A 17,400-nucleotide genomic window follows, 5' to 3' on the forward strand; every position below is an offset into this window, starting at 1 on the left:
CCCACGTGGCAGTCAGACACCTTACCAACTAGACCACCGTGAGTTTGATAATGTTCTGAATCATTACATAAGAAATCCTTGTAACAACCATGAACTAGGACAATAAATCTACGATGCAAGGAATATGTGCATGCAAGGAGATTCAGTTGTAGAATATTGCAGTATTCAACTGATTTATTATTTACATGCGTACACAAAGAAATCTGTTGTAGTATATGAAGGCAGCAGATCATTGAAAGTAATAGGTGCTGAAGGCAAAAATACAAAGACACGAATTTGTGCAGTGTTGTATATTCTTGTTAAGAGAAGATTACATACAAATTTAACAGTTTATTAAAGAATATGCTACTTTTTCTGAACAGCACTGCACCTCAGTTCAGTATGAATTGCATCTTACAAGTGGAATGCATGTACTTCCAGCTGAAGATTGCAATGAAATTTGCACAAAGCAAAGTTATATTCAAGAGTGCCACGTGTAACAAGTGCTAAGTTCCGTAATGATCAGCAGAAAATTATTGACTACCACTGAAGAAAGTACGAATACTACTACCCTATTTAGTGAAAAAAAAAAACACTTGACATTAAACTGTGATCCTCCTGTCGTTGCAAGAAGTGTTGCCAAATTGATGGAATCAGTTTCTCAGAAATGCTACATATATTTTGTTAATGTTCCATAATTTAATATCACTTATAGTAAGCACATCTTGTTTGCTTGTTTAATTCATGATTAGTAGAGCCGTACATTTATAGTGAATAAAAGATTAAGATTTCGGTACAAAAACTGGGCACATTTCGAGACCGAAAGTGGTGTATAAAATGGCATTTCGGTGTCAAAATGGTGAATATAGCCCTAAATTTGATTTTAAATGTACACTTATTACACAAAATAAACTTTTCCCTTCTGATAACACATTTGTGTAGTTATCAGAGTAGTAATATATTCGTGTGTAAAGGAATCCATTTTTGCTTCTCAAATATTTACAGCAGAATTAATCAATTTTCTATGATTTGCGCATAACTCTCAGGATAATTCAGAGTTCAGAAAGTGTTTCGTCGGGAAATAAACTCCAAATTTCCTGTTTCAGTTCATTTCGTAACCACCTTTCAAAAATAGGAAAAATGAACAGTACAGTGTGTTATTCTAGAGGCATGCAAATTTCGTTTTTGACGAAAACGCGAAATATGAAATAACATGCTGTAATGTTCATTTTTCATGGTTCTGAAAGGTGTGAGGTGCATTTTTCTACCCTGTTTTGAAACTAAATAATGCGAAATGAACTGAAAAATGCGAAATATGCTCTTAAACATGAAATTTACCCTTTATATACCGACGCGACACTTTTTGAAGTCTGAAGTATCCTGTGAGTTATGCAATTCACGGAAAATTGATTAATTCTGCTGTAAATATTTGAGAAGCAAAAATGGACCGCTTTACACAGGAATAAACTTAATACTCTGGTAACTACATAAATGTGCTATTAGAAGGGATAAGTTTATTTTGTGTAATAAGTGCAGTTTTTAAATCAAATTTAGGATTATATTCACAATTTTAAAACCAAAATGTCATATAATGTAGCACTTTTGATGTGATTATTCACCGCTATAACATGGAAATTTTATTTTATTTACCGCTTTTGAACTCGAAATCGACTCCGTTTTTGTACCGAAATTTTGCTTTTTTATTTACCAAAAATATGTGCCTCTAGTTATTTCACATTTCGTGTTTCCATCAAAAAATAAATATGGATGCTTCTAATAAAACGAAAGTTATTCTTTTATTGCACTGCATGACAATAATGCCTTAAATTGCATTACCTTTGCAGATGATATTTTCTCCAGTATGACCAATGGGGTATGCAATGCAGATTTGGTTGGTAATATAGTGAATTGGGATACTCGTCCAGTCCAGGTGCTTGATATGTTTGGAAATAGGCCTGCCGGCAGGCCTCCAGTCTATTCGTGTGTTGCATCATACGTTACAGTTTCGTCTCTGTTACGCCCTGTTACTGTAAAGATTCAGAATTCGGTAGGAGATGAGCATAATGCATGTGGAACGTGAGGTTGATACGGTGGATGAAGTTGATAGCGTTTCCAGTGGTGTTGTGTTATGAAACGACTAAGAAGAAATCTTTCTTTTCTCCCATTTGTGTATTTGACGATTCAAGATAAAAAGATCAGTTAGCATCCTAAGATCCTTGCACACACACACATTTATTGAGAATATTTTATTTATGTTCATAAGAGTAATTTTAAATACAAATAATCACCATTCTTCAGCTTCTTTTGCAATTTTTGGTTTTGTCTTACTTGTATTAGTGTCATTATCTTTGTTTTTTGCATGAAACCTTGAATATCTGTAATTTCTTCATGGCAGATTAGTGTCATTATCTTATTCTTTGTTTATTTTTTGCATGAAACCTTGAATATCTGTAATTTCTTCATGACAGATGGCAAGATCAGTCTTTCTGCATTTTATTTGTCATTGTAACATTGATTTTTTGTTCATTTGCAAATTTTGATTTGTGATTTGAATTTTGTGTCTTAAATCAAACAATTCTTAGAAAACTGTGTTCCGTTATTTTGAAAGATAAACAATTTAACTGAAAGCCTCAAAAAATATTTGGAAGAGAAAAAAATATTTAAATAGGACTTTGTATACAAAACAGCATTGACTTCTTTTGTGCTAATATAATTATTACATTTCAAATTTTATTTAATAATATCAAAAACTACAAATGTTTCCAGAGTTAGGTAAATTTGTAACAACTTCACATGCCTGTCAATGCAAGGATTTTTTAAAGGCAAAGTCGAATCAGATTTTACTCTTCATATAAAGAAAATAAATACAACATCCATTTGATTTGCAAATTTTTGTCAAATTCAGTGACTACTACCGTTTACAAAAAGTCTGCTTTGTACAATAAGTGAATTTTAAATGTGTTCATGCTGTGATTTTTAACTATTGATCTTCGTTGTACAGCTCCCACCATTTAGCAAGACAATAGTTGAAAAGTGGTTAAAATATTTCTCGGCACCTTCCCCGCCATTGTCTGGTATCTTCACAAAAGAAATGAAGTACAAAGAAATTAAAATGAGTGGACAAATTTTATTCCAGTCTTCTACTTGGATACATTTACGATATATTACTATGTATTATGATTATTTAGCACATGTAATTTTTTTTTCTACATCTCATTCAAACTTGTATTTCATTTAACAAAAGTCTTATTATTGCATACAGTGAATAAATAAGTACACATTTAGAGTAAATGTTTACTTACAGTATAACATTAATTCTACATCGAAAGTCGGTTCTTTTCACCCTGTGATGGATCCAGTTACGTGTATTCTGGCAGAAATTGCAGTAAAATTGTAAGATGTAGGAAGTGAAGAAGAGTTTCAAGCATTAGTTATTTCAGCTTTGGACAATGTGGTGCTTGAAGGCACCTATGTATGCAACAAGGTTCATTCATTACCAGTTTATGTGAAGTATTATTGTAGAGTTGCAAAGAATGAAAAGTGCCTTTTGTGAATAAATGTTGACATGCATGCAGTGTTAAAACAAGAAAAGGTAAGATCTGAAAGGGCAGACCACAAGCAGGAGGTTGGTTTTGTCATCTGGCAACACTGAGCAGTGTTGCCATCTCTTATTCCTGTAAGGCTGTAAAATATCAACAGCTTTTTTTTTTAACTTCAGTGTATTTTGTGTCCTTTAATTTTTATATATTTCTGTGTGGAATCTGTCATAATCATAGGAAACCTGTAAAGTTCATGGTGAAAATTATAACATTGATTCTGTACAAACTTTCAGGTTACCTAAATTATAAAACTAAAAAAACAATTATGAAGGGAGCAAAAGTATTGTTTCAGTTTACGAAATTAGCAAAAGCAAGTGGTTTTTTTTTTTAAATAATCAAATTAAACTTTTTTTATGTTTGAAATATTTTGGTCAGTGTTTAATCAATAACAAAAAGAACATGTTTTAAGCAGATAAAACATGTCAACATGTCTTATTTTCTATGATTGTTGATAAAGAATCTGTTGTCATCCGAGGAAGGACTGTGTTTATAGTTATGAAGTAAACACTTGACTGACTTCGTAAAATACCTATTTACATTGCTTGTAAATTTCACACAAGGCTGTTTGAGAAGGTCCAACCTTTCCACGGTTACCATGCCCCAATCTATCCCCTAGGTGGCCTCTGTTTTCTGAAATATTACATTTTGTTTTGAATACAACAAAATACATTGACAGTAACAGCAGTGTACGGTAAGTATGAAGTAAAACTGTTTCATCCATATACTGTTTGATTATAGAAGTGCTTTAAACATGCCAACCCTCAGCAAAATAATTGTTTCAGAATATTAACAATGGCAGTACCAGACTTTCTGCTGTGGGTAGCTCAAATCTTTTTTTAAAGGGGGTCTCTGAGGTAATTGTAATGCTTGAAAATCATTAAGGGAATGGACAGAAGTTGAATTTGTCTTTTATTTTGACATGATGCTGCTGTTTGGAAACAACATATAAAAGATGTTACGATGATAATGTCTCATGTTAATATGTTGTTTCAGGAGAAACAGCTATCAATGGGGATGACCCAGACGCACATCAAAGTACATTTTCACATAGTAGTAAAGAGGTAAGTCGATATAATTACACTAGATACAATTATTTACAAGTTGCTTGTTTCAAAATGGCATTTCTACTTCATAGCCAATTCACTTAACTCTGTGCTTTTGTAGAAATGAGTGAGAAAATATAGCCTCAACCAGAACAGACTTGGGTCTCAGGGTTCAAGTCCTAACCAAGCCTTTATTTTTTGCTGCAGTGCATATTTTGTATGTGCAAAGTATAACATAATGTGCACCATGTTGAATTTTACGGACACACGTACTTGTATACTTCATATAAAAATAGTAAACTTGGTGGTTATAGAACTAGAGAATAAAAATGGTGACTTAGATGCTCTCTGGACAAGTTTCCAGTATGTCAATCAGACAGTCTTTGTAGATGTCAGAAAAGTACACAGACATTGCTCCACACATTCTCAACCTTAGCCTTTGTGGAAGTGATGTGATCAAGACCACACTGCTACCCCTCAGGTAGGAAACTGATAGAGCCTTTTTTGCATGGATCCATACTGGGAATCTAACCCAGTTATCTGATGTAGCAGTCAGGTACCCTACTAACTATGATTTGTCCTTAGCACATTGTACAATGGAAATTAATAGCCAGAACATTGTAGTTGCCTGAAACTGTTGCACAGCCAGCTAGCTACCTAGGTAACGATTTATAATGCAAAATATTAAGACTGAATTGATAGTGATTGTCTGTCTGGATTTGTATTGGCCAATGTTGGTGATATCTAGTGTAGCATGACGTCGGGTATGGCACGGGATAGTCACGCCAGGACGTAGCTCGGTTAAATAAGTTAGGTTTTAGTTTGGGTCTTGCTGAACCACCTCTACCCTGAATGGTGCGGATGAAGGATTGTTAAGAGCCTAAGTCGTTGAACGCTACTCACCCCCGTTGCTTGTTGTTCTGGCCCTCTGCTTCTGGCGTCGGCGACTGTCAGATGGAGACGGGTTGGCAGCGATAATAGGCGGCAGCTTAATTCGACAGAGCACTGATTATCCGGACTCGGGCTGGCTTTCGGCTTCTGGTTCTCCGTAGTTGGGACTGCTTCTCGTTCTGCTTGCTCGTTGCTGCCTCGTAATGTTGCGATCTCTTAACACTTATAGTGCTAATCATGTATATATACGGAATTCCCGAACTTGTCTAGTGTGCAGATCATGTATATATACGGACTTTAATTCAAAATTTATTTCAACGGTCATTTGCTGTACATTTACGGAGTTAGCAATCCTGAGTAATGTTTGGACATCGTACTTCCACTAGATGGTCTGCAAGTGCTCATAACGGTTCTGTTCGCGTCGTTGTCTGGTAGCGATATGCTTGCTTCCCTTTTCTACAGTGCCGGCGATTAGGGGGGTCAAGGGGGGTAGTTGATCCCCAATTTTCGGCAATTTTGCCCCCATACTATGCTAAATCTTATCTACAAAGGGAAATATACTGTCTTTGCCCCCCTTAGTTTTGGCACCTTGCCCCCCCCCCCCCCCCTCAGTTTTGGGACCCAATTGCCGCCACTGCATGTCATATATCGTCAACTTTTTATTTTTAGTACATTTCATATCATTTATGATGAAACGTCCAAGGTAGCCATGTGGTTATAATGTAACATATCAAAATAAAGGGGAAGAAACAAACTTTTCAACAGTGTATGATACACATATTTTAAATTTTTAGTTTTTGAGATGATTTTTTAAAAAGTAGTGAAAATGGTCAGCATTCTTGGGACGGAAAGGGACTTCGAGGTCAGCACTGTAAGTGTTAAGTGGCAGATGTCGTGGTTTCATTTCTCGAGTTGCTGATAGTATGGAGATTGATTGATTGTCTCCAGAGGTTTTTATACATGGAAATTTTGTCGTGACGTGGTGGACTTTGCACCTCCAACTGTTCACCTGGAGTATCCCTGGGTGCAGGTGGAAATTTACAGTGGAGGTGCACTCACCACTGGCGAGGGCCATTGCCTTGCTGACTGTGCAGAGCCGAGTGGAAAATTCTTGTTGCTCGGCTCTGCATCTGCTGGAATTTGGGGTGAATGAGCGTTCAACTGGCGAGCTTCAGGATGTTGTATTAATAAAAGGATATTTTTCCTTTCATCCTTCCAATTCCTTCATCACTAGATTTGTCTTGAATGAGAAACTGTCAGATACTTGTCCAGAATTCAAATATTCTGGAAATTGTGCAAAATGTACAGTTATTATTAATCCTGTATTGAAATTATATGTTAAAGGCAAATTGGCACCTATTTTTTTTTTTAATATTCTATGAATATTTAAAGTAGGTATTTCAGAGAGTGATTAGTACTCTATAACTGTGTGCTGATACAGTCATGTCAATTCAACAGTAAAATTGCCAACAATTTAACTAATCTAAATTCCATAAATTGATTGCAATTGAATACATAATTCTACAATTTCATCATCAATGTTTTATGTATTTTTATAATGTGTATAATTCATGTAGTCTGGTTTTGTAAATTCTTAATTTTGCAATTTTTCTAATGCAATACCTATTTCCGACATTAATTAAGAAGGGTGAATTCAGTGTTAAAATTTTTCACGGAACATTTGCCACTTAATATTGCATTGGTTGAATGTTGGTATCTGTAAATTTTATATCAGTACTTCTATCAGTTTATAAAGGTTGATATGGTATAGTAATGTTACAGAATCCAAGCAGAAATCTATATTTATATTTTACAAAAGGGTATATTCTAGGGATGGGGCAGAGTACGAGGGTGGTTTGAAAAGTTCTCGGAATGGAATAGAAAGAAACGACTTACAACAGTGATTTTTTTATTTTTCAATGTAGTCTCCCTGTACACTAATGCACTTGGTCCAGCGATGTTCCAATGCCTTGATCCCATCTCGAAAATTAGATTCGTCCAGGCCTGTGAAATACGTGTCAACTTCGGCTATTAGTTCTTCCTTTGAAGAGAATCTCCGTCCACCGACGAAACTTTTGAGTTTGGGGAAAAGATGGAAGTCTGAGGGAGCCAAATCAGGCGAATAAAGGTGGATGTGGCAACAATTCGCAACCAAGTTCATGAATTTTTGCCATGGCAACGACACTTGTGTGAGGGCGTGCATAGTCCTGAAGCAAGATGATTTTCTTTCTTGCCAAACCTGGTCTCTTTTCCCGTATCTTATGCTTTAGTTGGTCGAGGAGATTAGTGTAGTATTGTCCCGTAATTGTTTGACCAGTGGGAAGATAATCGATCAACAGAATCCCTTTCGCATCCCAAAACACTGATGCCATTACCTTTCCGGCCGACCGTATTGCCTTTGCTTTCTTTGGTGGTGGTGAATCAAACATGTTTCCACTGCTTTGACTGTTGTTTTGTCTCTGGGTATAGTAGTGGACCCACGTTTCATCTGTCGTCACAAACCAGCGCAAAAAATCTGTTTAGTTTCTCTTAAAACGAGTCAAACATTGTTCGGAAATGTCCACTCTGATGCGTTTATGGTCCTGTGTTAAAAGTCACGGCACCCATCTTGCAGATAATTTTCTCATATCCAATTCAACTGTTAAAATGTGATACGCCCGTTCGGATGACATTCCTATAGCTTCAGCAATTTCACGCACTTTCAGTCGGCGATCCTCCATGACCAATTTATGCACTTTTTCAATAATTTCTGGGGTAGTAGCACATTTTGGGCGACCACTACGTGGATCATCTTCTAAGCTGTCCCGACCAAATTTAAACTCGTTTGTCCACTTTGCAACAGTTGAATATGAAGGAGCAGAGTCCCCCAGTGTGTTCAGAAAATCGGCATGAATTTCCTTTGCTTTCATACCTTTCTTTACGAAGTACTTAATCACCGCTCGAATCTCGATTTTTTTCCATCTTCACAAAGCACTGCACGGGAACAACTACAAACCACAGATCTCTACCCAGAACACTGACGCGCCACGTGTTTATTAATAAAGTATGGCCTATTACTATGCGGGAACCTCGTTGTCCTAGCACTGACATCTGGTGGTGATTCCGAGAACTTTTCAAACCACCCTCGTAATTAGTACCCCACTTGATATATGCATATTGTTTTATTGATCAAATATTTATACAAAAATAGCCTATAATTTAGAGTAAAATTCTACAGCGTGTCCCAAATATAAGTATACCCAACTCGAATGTATGCTGATTTGATTTGTGATAATAATTTGTAGTTCTTGTTTATTGGATAGTGGTAGCGTGGTAGGGTTATTTACAAGTGACAGTGAGAAATTATAAATTCTCAGAGAACATGAAAACCTTCGATCTGGGTATACTTTTATTTGGGACACCCTGTATAATTTTATATTTTTATGAATGTAAACATAAAATTCATATAACCTGGTTTGTAAACTATCTAAATGCAGTACTTCTTTTTTGAACAGCAAAACTCGCTGCAGTCACATGATTAAATATTAATGAAGGAGGTAATGAACCATTCAGGGTCCCTGTGGAACGTTTGTAATTTTATACAGTGGAACCTCGATTTTGTTTTACAGGAGACCAAACTAGAAAAACTTAAAATAAAGGAAATTGTAAAATCCGGGAATATAAATTCTTGAGTTCCGCTTTATTGGGTCAGGGGAATATCAGTTACTGGTGACCAGGTTTCCAGTATTCACCTGGATGATAGCCTGAAGGAACCTGTTCACCATTCATTGCCAGGAAAGCTTCATGTCTTACATCAGTTACTTGGATCGGTAAATTTTGTATTGAGCAAAAATTCCATGTGACAACATCCCTATAATGTTCTTATTTATTTTCAAAAAAAATTTCTCATGTTCATGATGAAGAATACACATCAACTATGAAATCCCAAGAGTCATTGCAATTTTCTGCAAATAGGTTGGTTTGTTGATTTGGTGTTTTAAGTCTACTATATGCACAGTAAGGCTAATCGGGACTGGACCTACAATTTAAAGTGGAATCCGAACCACTATGTACCTCCACCAGGTATCGAATCCAGGACCCCTTGATTACGATGCTACCATTGCGCCATCGGGGAGGCTTCATTCTGCAAATAGGCTGCTGAAACAAAAATGTCATCCTTTTGTGTCGTCTTCTAGGGTTCCCCAACAAAGGACGTGTCCACAGAAGAATCACCTAAAAAGGACAAGAAGAAGAAGAAAGGCTTGAGGACACCATCCTTCCTTAAGAAGAAGAAGGACAAGAAGAAGTTAGCCGAAGCATAGACAAGATATATTACAGGTATGTGCTGTCTAAACTAAGGCTGATTAGTGCAGAAATGCCAATTCTCAAAATCTTAATTCCTGTCGTTAAAGGTAGATACAGCATGGCAAGTGCAAATTTCTGAACTATCATTTTGTGATTAAATTCTCACGGTAAAGTTAAGGTAAGGTTCTCCATGCATGAAGACACATTTAGGGGATGTGGGGGAAGGGCCCCAAGCATTCTCGATCTCTGCCATTTTGGAGGTTATGTGATCAACACCATGCTCTGGCCACTGTTACACTCCCCCTCCTACCCATTGATTTGAGGCTGGGTGAGCGCCAGAGTCACTTTGTGGCGACAAGGCCAGACACATTCCGACCTTAGATCACCCACCCTGGGGATCGAACCCGGGTCTTCTGCGTGTCAGTCAGATGTCCTACCGACTAGGCCACCGCAGAAAATTATAAATATTTTAAAGCAAAATTCTAGTAGATTGCTATGGTATAGTTCCAATGGAAAGATTATGTATTAAAATTTATAAAAACTGTGAATTCCTTTGAACTATTACAATTTTCAAGTATCCATACCAGTGGGAATTGGTATTGGTAGTTACATCAATATTGTTTGATTTATTTTGCTTTCCTTTTTCTGCCACTTTTGGCTAATCACGAAGATGAAGGATGAGAGACGATATGAAATTAATAAAGGGCACTCAAGGAACATGAGAGAGAGAGAGAGAGAGAAAGAAAGAAAGAAAGAGAGGAGTTCCTTTCTCCCTTTCTTCTTCCTCTTGAGAGAGAGAGATTGAGAGACAGACTCGTCTCTCTCTCTCTCTCTCTCCTTCTCTCTCTCCTTCTCTCTCTCCTTCTCTCTCTCTTTCTCTCTCTCTCTCTCTCTCTCTCTCTCTCTCTCTCTCTCTCTCTCTCTCTCTCTCTCTCTTTTTTTTTCCCTTGACTAGGTCAGGATTTAAACCCGGGACCTCTGGCACCACTCCTCCTCAGAGATCTGTGATATCAGTATTGGTTCAGCCGTAATGAACAGAAATAAATATAAAAACAGTAGCAGTGAGATAAAGTTAAACTAAGACGGCACAGTTATAATTACATATATTGATATTAATAACTAAACTCACGGCCATGAAATTAGACAGTGGTGAAAGTTCACGCTGTTGCCATGTCAGTCATAACCCTGTGTGTTCGGAGGTTTAACGAGAATCTCGTTGTAGAGTTGGTCTTTGTAATCCATGTGATACAAGCTGGCAGTATTTGCTTGAAAGGTCACGGATGACACAAAAGTGTTTCAAGAGAAAGATCTATGATCAGAATCCTTCCGATCCTGTCCGCAGTGCCAAATTGATAGGTTCGAGTGTAGGACATGGTAATGTAGGTTAATACTTGTAGTTACCCAAGATAAAAACCAGACAGTGAACAAACAACATATTTAATTGCAACTGCATGTTATGTCTGAAACATTCATGTACAATGAAACACGATACAGAAAAGCTATACACAGAATATATTTGCTTATGATCTCTCTTCTCCTGGCCGTGAAGACCAAACCTATAGATCGACCACAAGGAAAAAAACCTTGGGACGAGAAGTCCCCGCACAGCTTTCCCTTCTTCCCTCCGGCCATAAGGAAGCATGGTCAACTCTCCCCCTCACCTACTTGCGGGGGTACGGTGCACAGGACTTGCGGGTCTGCGCAGGTTGTTTTGCTCGTGGTTCTACTATAGTAGCCATACACTAATACCTGGACCGTATCATCCCTCCAGGTGTCCCATTAAAAAAAGTGGGGTTGTATGTTGATCAGTCGGTCTGACGCTTGAACTAGGCAACAGAACTTTTGCCCCGCTCTCACCTTGCTTTTCCATATGTGGCACCAGTGTAATTCTACCCAGCTACCTATTTTCATGGCTGTGCGTTTAGTAATAATTTCCTATACATTTGAAGTGTTGAGTAAAACAGTGTTATTTTCTTTTTCAGACACTGCCAGGTGAATTAACTACTAATGTCATCCTTTTTTTAAGAGAAAAAATTATTGAAGACTGCCACTTTGCAACTAATGTATAGTCGCTGATAACTTGGTTAGTGTGTTCCACTTGCTAATGTTTGCATTGCTTGCAAATTTGAAGCGGGAAAAAATCCCAGCATGTGTGTGTCAGAAGACAAAAAAAAATGAATATATAAATGTGTGACATTTGGGCAAACAGTAAATACAAATAGGAAAGTGTGGTAATACATGAGGTAACTAACAAGAAGTGAGCTCTATTAACATGGTAGTTGTCATGTATTCTTGAAGACTTGTCCAGAATATCCAAGCAACTATAATTTTGTTACCTTCGATTTTCAGACAAACTGACAAAAAAAAGTGCTGAATTTGACTTGCGTGCTATTATTTTTTTTCCTTGTACAGTCCTTTTTTTTTTTGCATGGGTAACAATAATACGCTAATCAAGAATGGGATGTCTATGTATAGGTTGATTGTTTATTGTGGTTCAGTCAAGCAACCCCAAAAATGCTTTTTACATTTTTTGAAAAGATAACATATTATAGGATAGATTGTATGTTTTATATGATATTTTAATAGCACGAGTGAATTATTTGCATTGTAAAAAAATTTCCAATCAAAATGGAAAGAAATGAGCAGGAATACTCTTAATAAGAAATACTTTTCGTGCACAAAGTAATTTTGGGGTTTATTTTTCTTTTTTTTTTAAAAAAAAAAAAGGAATGCTGATGTAATTCTTCAAGCTTTATAATGTTCTATCAAGAAATATTTTATAGAATCATTGCTTTTATTGTGATGCAGATCTGTTGTATGTTAAACAAAAGAGAAAGCATACGCAAAGAAGTTAAATGTGAATTCATGTTAGTTGGTTGTCAATATCTGCTCAGGATTTTGCATCATCGCGCTTTGAGTTGTTAAAAAGTACACAGCCTGCTGTCGATTTGTTATGTATGCCATCAATGTTTTATGAGCTTTTATGTAGTGAATTTTTATAGGTCATTAGTGTAACTAGTGTATTCTTTAAATACTATGTAATGTTTTACAGATTTAAAAAAAAATCACTAGGAGTAAAAAAAAGTTTTATAGAACACACATTGTTCTTGAATCAGGCGCCGCTTTGTGAGATGGTGTTGTGTGTGTGTATCTGCTCATCAAAGAAAATATGACAAGCGTGCTCTGATTTTAGAGTCATTTGTTGAATAAATTTAATTCATGTTGCCAGTACATGAAGAATATGGTGATTGATAAAATTAAGCTGACTTATGTACAAAATTGTTTTAAAATATGAACTCTATAGCTCCTGATTGAGCTTGTAAGGGACTACACCAACTCGCAAAGCTTCCAGTGTGCCTGTTTTCTAGGTTATATGAAGTGTCTTACCTTGTTACTTGTGGTATGCTGTTTGTTCATATTGTTACTTGCTTGATAGCAATCGCTGAAACACATCGTAATGCAGGCAGTTGCATAGTGCAGAAAATTTTATTAATATAATACAGTTCATCAAGGTAATGGCAAGACAAAAGAATATTATGCTTCTAGATTAAAGAAAAAAAGCAAAAATTAGAAACCTGACAGTTCTTTTTATGAATGTAATCCACAGTTTTCGTTGTTCGGAAATTGTGGTATGTGACTGCTCTTTTTTCACTCGGTCCTATCCATTCTTGTGTGATTCATTCAAGCAAATTTTTGATCTGTGATTTTACTAGTAGATAACAAGAATGACATAGGATTTTTTTTTATTTTAAAAAAAATGTTTCCATGAAGTGTAATTTAGATATTATAAAGCATGCCAGTCCTATTTTAAAATCATGTACACTTAAAACGTAATTGCTAACATTTAAGATCACACTAAGGATACACGAAGGTTCTTGCATTTGCTGCAAGTGCCGTGAAGATGCTATTTAGTCAACTGTTCTTAATACTGTTCACTGTGTCCCCCTTTTTGCATTTCTTTTTGTTGCAAGAAAGATTTTTTCACGGGAAAAAAGATAATTATGTACAATACGGTCTGTCCAATAAAAGTAAAGGCAGTTCCCATAACGGACGCTGCATTTTTAATATATTAAATAGTGATGGTTCTTATTTTTGATTTTCATTTCTCAACCTCTGAAATTTGATTTCTTTAGTTGTTTATCCTTGATTAAGCAAACTGGAAATTAAAAAAAATATATTTTTGAAAAGTAACCTGGTTATGTCAAGTGTCTTAGCTTGTTGCTTGTGGTATGCTGTTCGTTCATGGTGTTACTTGCTAGATAGCAAAAAGATACTCTTGTTATAAGCCAACTCACTCAGTTACTCTTCTCTGAAGGTAACTCACTCATGGTTACTCTTCTCTGGAAGGTAACTCACTCACGGTTACTCTTCTCTGGAAGGTAACTCACTCACGGTTACTCTTCTCTGGAAGGTAAACTCACTCACGGTTACTCTTCTCTGGAAGGTAACTCACTCACGGTTACTCTTCTCTGGAAGGTAAACTCACTCACGGTTACTCTTCTCTGGAAGGTAACTCACTCACGGTTACTCTTCTCTGGAAGGTAACTCACTCACGGTTACTCTTCTCTGGAAGGTAACTCACTCACGGTTACTCTTCTCTGGAAGGTAACTCACTCACGGTTACTCTTCTCTGGAAGGTAACTAACTCACGGTTACTCTTCTCTGGAAGGTAACTCACTCACGGTTACTCTTCTCTGGAAGGTAACTCACTTGCGGTCATGGCCGTATTTAGAGGGGGGGTTTCTAGGGTTCAACCCCCCCCCCCCCCCCGAAACATCTGACATGTTGGATTAATGGAAGTTCAGAAACCAAAATCTGTAACTCTTTTCAAAATTTTTTTTGAAGCATTACAAAAATACAAGGAGACAATGTTGAAACGAGCGAGCTAGAATTTTCATACATTTGGAATTCTGAAACTTGAGTGAAACAGGATTTATTCTCAGAATCGCAGCCCACCCGCGGCCCCTCCATTATCACTTCTGCTGTCCTCTTTCCAGCGTTGTTCCTCCGTCACAAGAATATAGACTAAATATTCCCTTATGATTGTCCCAATATTCCATTCAAACTTTTAAATTCCCTGTCCGATAAAGTCAAAAATCCCCCTTCATAGGAGTTCAAAACTACGATCTTCAGTTTCGTAGCACATTACGTTCACGATTGAGGTTACAATCCATACACCAGGCTAAGTTTTTAAAGAGAATAAATGGTTCCACACTTTTCAAAATTCCAAAATTAAGTTTTAAGGTCAAACAACAAAAACTTTATGACTAAAATTTCCATTTAAATTTTAGAGCTTTTTCTTGAAGGTATCTTAAAATTTAATAACAAAGTATAATAATTGGTCATTTCAGTACACACTGTATGAAACGTAAAAAAAAAAAACCTTTATGCTGGATATTCACTCATAATAATAATAATAATAATAATAATTATTATTATTATTATTTTTGAATAAAATTGTTTTATTATTATGAAATTTTAATTATTATTGTATAATTATTGTTATTATTTATATTATTCAAATTTCTGGCGACGCCCATGGGAACAATTATGAATGAACCCCCCCCCCCCCCCCCCCCCCCCCCCGAAAAGTTTTCCTGCCTACGGCCATGCTTGCGGTTACTCTTCTCTGGAAGGTAACTCACTTGCAGTTACTCTTCTCTGGAAGGTAACTCACTCGCGGTTACTCTTCTCTGGAAGGTAACTCACTCGCGGTTACTCTTCTCTGGAAGGTAACTCACTCGCGGTTACTCTCCTCTGGAAGGTAGCTCACTCAGTTACTCTTTTGAAAAATAACTGTTACCATTATGTTAAATAGTAACTGTAAGTTACTTTACAGTGACTTATTTGTAGAATGTGTTTTATGTATGAACTTCAAGCTTGCTGATCTATTCCATACAAATAGCCATCTAAGTTTAACATAAATTTGCATGAAATTTTATGTTAAATTACAAAATAAACCCTTATATTTCAAGAAATTATCTGGCACAAAACATTTGCCACAAGGGCTAAATAAAAGGAAAGAGGAAACACTCGCCAGACACTAGGAAAAAAATGGAAATTTTCGTGGCCACGAGCCCCAACGTCAATGGTAGAAAAGAAGGCAGAAACTGAAGTTGCAGAGTTGCCAGGTCGAAGATGTAGAAGCATGGAGAAAAACTGTTCTTTTACCAGGCTTGTAAAGAACAGGTGGGGCCAGTTCTAGGTGAGTTTGGTTGGGAAGTTACTGGATGGCCTTGTTCAGGCCAGGGGGTGTGGTTGCACTCATTGCTGATATGTATCCCCCCCATCTTGCTTACTGAGGTGTCCGTGGATTGAAGTGGTGGATGTGATGGCTACCTGGAAGCAGTCATTGAAAGCGATGTTCTGATGCTTGATATGAACTGTGACTGTGAAGTCCAGGTTGTGGGTGGTTGTTGATTCTGAGGTTGAAGGCTCTGCTTTGACCTTGGGGAAACATCCACAGCCCTCAGCCAGGTAAAAGGTTAACCTGTATGATGAAGATGTGAACCAAATTCTAAAAATCAACGCAGACAATGTGTTAAGTTTTGGTACATTTTGTACACATAACTGGTACACCAATGGATAGAGGCACATATTTTTGGTAAATAAAAAAGCAAAATTTCGGTACAAAAACTGAGTCAATTTCAGGTTCAAAAGCGGTAAATAAAATAAAATATCGGTGTTATAGCGGTGAAAAATTGGATGAAAAGTGGTATATAAAAAGACATTTTGGTTTTAAAATTGTGAATATAATCCTAAATTTGATTTAAAAACTACACTTATTCTACAGAATTAACATCTCACTTCTAATAGCACATTTATGTAGTTATCAGAGTATTAAGTTTATTTCTGTGTAAAGGAGTCCATTTTTGCTTCTCCAATATTAACAGCAGAATTAATCAATTTTCCGGGGATTGCATAACTCTCAGGATAATTCAGACCTCGGAAGGTGTCGCATCGGTGAATAAACCCTGAATTTCGTGTTTAAGAGTTAATTTCGCTTTTTGCAGTTAATTTCGCATTATTTCGTGACAAAACATGGTCACAAAATGCATCTCACACCTTTCAAAAACATGAAAAATTAACACTACAATGTGTTTTTTCAAATTTCGTTTTTTCGTCAAAAACGAAATATGCATGCCCCTACCAATGGAATCTTTGTAATTTTATTTTGGAAGAGGGGTGCTAAGATTGTATTTATTTATTAATTTGTAGTGCAAGTCTATATTATTCAGGGTTGCCACCAGTGGCGTATCCTGGATTTTCATAAAGGGCATGCTGTACACAATTTTTTTAAAACGTATATTATGGGATGTGGGATAGCATTATACGTATTCAATAGTTGACGATTTGCACATTAACATTACTAAATATTGCATAACGTATAAAGTATATGGATAATAGTTCAAAACTCGCCAGGTTTGATGTCTGATCGGGAAGTCTTCATAAAATTATAAAATCACTTGATATTTATAAACAGTTTATATTTACATTGGAGATTCACAATTTAGGTTTGTTTGGCTTATGCAAATAACATTATAGTTACAGTTAATATTCAGGAACAAAAGACCAGACTTAATTAAAATAATTTAAATGTAAAT

At 36.3% G+C, this 17,400-nt stretch overlaps 1 protein-coding gene across 14 annotated transcripts in view; it reads left to right on the forward strand.

Annotated features, from left to right (window-relative positions):
- Positions 1-13,885, forward strand: part of hts (adducin 1-like protein hts) — a 124,963-nt gene extending 111,078 nt beyond the window's left edge. For all 14 annotated transcript variants that reach the window (XM_083142407.1, XM_083142412.1, XM_083142409.1 and 11 more), the window contains 3 exons: positions 4,572-4,639; positions 9,688-9,829; positions 11,779-13,885. In XM_083142407.1, coding sequence (XP_082998533.1) covers positions 4,572-4,639; positions 9,688-9,813 — 194 coding nt within the window. In that variant the 3' untranslated portion in view covers positions 9,814-9,829; positions 11,779-13,885. The remainder of the gene's footprint in view (positions 1-4,571; positions 4,640-9,687; positions 9,830-11,778) is intronic.
- The last annotated feature ends 3,515 nt before the right edge of the window (positions 13,886-17,400 follow it).

This window comes from Lepisma saccharinum, chromosome 21, assembly GCF_977018435.1.
Source record: "Lepisma saccharinum chromosome 21, izLepSacc3.1, whole genome shotgun sequence".
Lineage (NCBI taxonomy): Eukaryota > Metazoa > Arthropoda > Insecta > Zygentoma > Lepismatidae > Lepisma > Lepisma saccharinum.